The 4,395-nt window shown below is 51.0% G+C and overlaps 1 protein-coding gene across 1 annotated transcript in view; it reads left to right on the top strand.

The window, feature by feature from the left end:
• Positions 1 to 2,735: 2,735 nt before the first annotated feature.
• LOC103213771 (two pore calcium channel protein 1-like) overlaps positions 2,736 to 4,395 on the top strand; it is a 97,598-nt gene continuing 95,938 nt past the window's right edge. The window contains exon 1 of the mRNA XM_007959515.1: positions 2,736 to 2,810. Coding sequence (XP_007957706.1) covers positions 2,736 to 2,810 — 75 coding nt within the window. The remainder of the gene's footprint in view (positions 2,811 to 4,395) is intronic.

Here is a 4,395-nt window from a genome sequence, read left to right as displayed (position 1 = left end):
CCTGGTGTTCCTTGGAGATCTCCTTGTGTCTTGGCATTAATCTTCCCCTGGGTCTAGGAGGTTCTCAGCACAGGGACCCTGGGTCCAACGGATGTGCTCTGCTTCTGGCTCTTCTTTCTTGGTGGTTCTGAGGTCCCTCTTTTTTCTGCTTGCTTCTCTCTCCTTTTAACTTTTGTAAGATAAAAGGTGATGCAGGCCATACTCCAAGGAAATTCCCCTTACATCAGATCAGGGCTGTAACCCGAGTAAGGGTGTTGCATCCCACACTAATCCCTTTACAACTGATTGGTTGATCATATCAGATTACATCACAGAGGATGATTACATCATTACATACCTGCCAAATTGCTTCATTCCATAACTGACAAATGACTGGGAATCATGGCCTAGCCAAATTGACACATACTTTAGGGGGACACAATTTAATCCATGACAGTAACCTACATAATTAATAGTGATAACTCACTGCCGTCAAGCCGGATCAGACTCCTAGCAACCCCTTTTTGGGTTTCTGAAGCGGAATCATTACAGACGTAGATTGCCCAATCTTCCTTCCGAGGAACAGCTGGTGGGTTTGAACCACCAGACTTCTGGTTAGCAGTCATATGCCTTAGGCAGTATAGCAAGTGATTATTTCAGATACTCTGTAGAGCTCTGGTGGTGCAGTGCCTAAGGCATGTGACTGCTAACCAGAAGGTTGGTTCAAACCCACTAGCTGCTCCTTGGAAGGAAGAGTGGGCAATCTACTTCTGTAAAGATTTACTACCTTGGAAACCTAATGGGAGTCACTGTGAGTCAGAATCAATTTGATGGCAGTGGGTGGTAGATACAGATCTTTAGTTACAAGCTGATAGGCATTTCTCTTTAGCATATCTCTTCTCTGAGCTAGGAGCTATGGATTCAAAGATAAAGATTTCCTGTCCCCCTCTTTTCACAGGTGCTTGTGGTACAGTGGGGTGGGATGACATACACAAAAAGATGGATTGATGCACCATGAGGTTCTTTTTCATGAAGACTGAGGGGACCACAGAGAGGAAGCAATCCATCGGCCTACAGAAAATGAGAAAGACGGTCTCATGGGATATGTGCTGTTAGAGCTGAGTGGGAAGAACCAAAAGGGGATGGGGCAGATTTAGTGCCTAGCCTTCCCCACTAAGACAGTGCCACTCAGTCCAAGCCAGATTCCAGGCTAGAACACAAGTCTGGAATTGAAATGCAAGCCAGTGTCTTGTATTAGTTAGCTATTGATGCATAACTAAGTGCCACAAACTTAAGGGCTTCAAATAAAATACATTCATTATCTCACAGTTTGTAGGTCAGAAATCATGGCTGGATTCTTTGCTTAGGGTCTCTATGACTGAAATATAACTGTTGACAGGGCTGTGCTCCTTTCTGGGGAATAACTGGCTTCCAAGTTTGTTCAGGTTGATGGCAGAATTCAATTCCTTGCAGTTCCCCTCCATCTTCAAGGCAGCAGCATCACAACTCAACATAGTGAATCCTTCCCACACTTTGACTATCTCTGACTTCCCTTCCTGCCTTCCAGTTCTGCTTTTAAGGGCTCATGTGACTTCATTGGGCCCACCTAGATGGTGAACCCAGAATAATCTCCTTATTTTAAGGTCAACTGATTTTGTAAACTTAATTATTGTCTGCACAGTCTCTTTTGGAGTGCAAGTAACCAATTCACAGTCCTGGGGATTAGGGTGTGGAATCATTTGGAAGACCACAATTCTGCTTGTCACAGTTCCTGAACTCGACCTTGCTTGTCATCAGTACTTGGCATCAAGCCCCGATGAACCACCCAGAGGGACACCACACCTTCAGCTGGGTGACCAGGGCCAGAGGTCCCTCCAGGTCTCTTCATTCTCTGGGAGGTGTCAGTGAAGGTGGTTGGAATAGGAACCCAGGACTGCCATGTAAGAGTTGGCCTGCAAATATTTATTATTACTATTATTATTAAATCCATGACTGCACTTTAAAAATCAGGAAGAGCCTCATTAAAGTGTCGAATTCTGGTTTCTGCAGATTTGCCAACCCTGAGCATCAAGTCGGGTAGCAACCAGGGGAGCACTGAAGGAGTGGAATAAGTCCTCGCTGTTTGCTCTGAAGGTAGCTCTGTTTTCCAGCTCCTCAACCCCCAGGGTCCTCACGCTTGAGCCCACAGCCAGCTGGTCTGTGGCTCCACTAGAACTTGGAGGGAATCAAGTTACTGGGCACACGCCAGTAGTGCAGGCACTGCACGTAAATTAGTTCGCTAAATTCTCAAAACAATCCTAGGAGGAAGGTATAGGTATTATTCCTGTTTTTACAGATGTAGAAAGCTAGACACAATCACACGCCCAATGGCACAGAGTTGGTATCATTTTCCACCGTGGCCTCTAAACCCCCGCTGCTTCAATCCCAAGATCTTTCCCCTGTGGCCCTTGGGCCTCTGACTCCCACCGCCGGCCTCTCGCACTTCCCGCTCCCCGCCCTGCGGGATCGACTTCCCCGCCCCCGACTCTGAAGGGCGGCGGGGAGGCCAGGCGAGGAAGGCGCCGGAACGCTAGAGCCCGCAGTCCAAAGCAGACCGTCCTCTGCCCTCCTGGCTGCAGCAAGCTGTCTCGGTCGGCCCCGTCACGTGAAGGTCCAAGCAGAGCCTGGCCGAGGCGGGCCTCCTGCCGCCCGAGGGCAGAGTCCGCAGCTGAGCCCCTGACATTCGACGCATCCGCACTCCCGGCGCTGCAGCCGAGATGCCTGGGATCAGCGGAGCGGCGGGGGTCTGCTTCCGGGACCTGCAGCCCCCAGAGGAACAGTGCACCAAGGAGGTAAGGGGTGCGGCCACGCGGAGCCACTCGATCGCGCCCAGTCTTTGCCCTCCCGCATCTCTCGGAGGGCGCTCGACTCTACTATCCCCGCCCGCGCTGTGGCGAGAGACTTGGGCACGAGGTGAGCACCCCGAAGGCTGGCGGCCAAGTGTCGACGGCAGCACCTCGCAGGCCTAGGATTTCACCTCTCCGCGCCAGACGCCACCCCACCCCCACGCCCACTCCCACCTTCCGGGTAGAAACCAAATCCGCTAAACACAAGCTTTGGCTGCTGCGCCTGAGGCCTGACCTCGACTCTGTATGGAGACCAGGGGCCAGGAGCTGTTCTATTTCGGAGGCTCCCTCAGTTCTCCGGGCCCAGGTTTTGGCTGGCCCTCGTCAGGAGCCCCAGCACTCTCGGGCTGTTAGCAGGAGGCATGCACAGCCGACTGGGACGCAGTGGGTTCTGTGGCCACCGGGTAGCAAGGGTAGCAACCACGCATATTGGTGACAGTAGGGGACCTGTCAAACCCGTGATACCGAGGCTTGCCAGAAGAAGCCTTCCTTAGGGCGGGGGCCGAGCCAGGATCAGTACCCAGGTCTAGGTGTTGGGGCTCTGAGCGCTCCTGGTCTAGGTCAGCGCCAAGTAAGCAGGAAAAATACCTACCGCCTTCAGCAGGTCCTCTGCAGGGAAACATCCGGGAAGAAGTCTGCAGGATGTGGAGCTTGAGTGTGCTGATGCCGGGCAAGTATGCAGGTGGCTTCCACGGTAGGCTCAGGTTTGTTTTCCCTCGGAGAGCCTGAGTTTCTTTGGAAGACTTGAAGCTTCCTTGTAGCCCATTTTTTGACTGTTCTCTTTCACTGGACACCAAGTCAGTGAGCAGAGAGGGAGGCAGGAATCCAATGATAGGTGGCCAAGCTCTGATTCAGGAACTCTGAGCCGTCAGCTACAAGATGATGGGGCTGGTCACCTGCCCTCTAGTTTCCTCATCTGTAACATGAGCGTGATAAATCAAGCAACCAGGAAGATACAGGAGACGGTGTACTTAGGGCCTCCTGCACAATGCCTGGGACATGGTACTGACAGCTAAACTTTAGGCCTTTTCTGATCCATTCATATGTGCTGCAATTCTTTTCAGTTGTGAAGAGTTTGAGAGATGAAACTCTCATCCTTGAACTGTGCTCCTTCAGCTCTATGCTGTGCAGTGTAAGTTCAGGAGCCATGGGGGTCCCTGTAGCCTGCATGAGGAGGTCCAACTGCAGGCTTATGAGAGGTTTAAAAGCCTTGGTAACATTGGCCTTCCCCTCCCTGGCCTGCTGGTCTCCTAAGGGACATGGCCTGTTCCAAAAAGTGTATTCTCGCTGTGTTCCCTCTCCCTTAAGGAGAAGAAGGAGGAGAGAAAGTGTGTCCTTTCACTGCCAAGTCTAACCCAAACCAGACCTTGCTTCCCACCCCCAACCCCAACCTCACAAAATGATAGGCTAATGGGCCTAACTGATAACCAGTATCTTTTTCTGGAAAGAAAATCTCTTTAGCCTGTGATTGATTGATATCCTCTTTCTGTGTACTTAATGCTTCTTTGTGTAAATAAGAATATGTATATAT

This window comes from Orycteropus afer, unplaced genomic scaffold (assembly GCF_000298275.1).
Source record: "Orycteropus afer afer isolate SDZICR_OR568_19922 unplaced genomic scaffold, OryAfe1.0 scaffold00017, whole genome shotgun sequence".
Taxonomy (NCBI): Eukaryota; Metazoa; Chordata; class Mammalia; order Tubulidentata; family Orycteropodidae; genus Orycteropus; species Orycteropus afer.
This window is presented reverse-complemented; position numbering and strand designations above follow the sequence as displayed.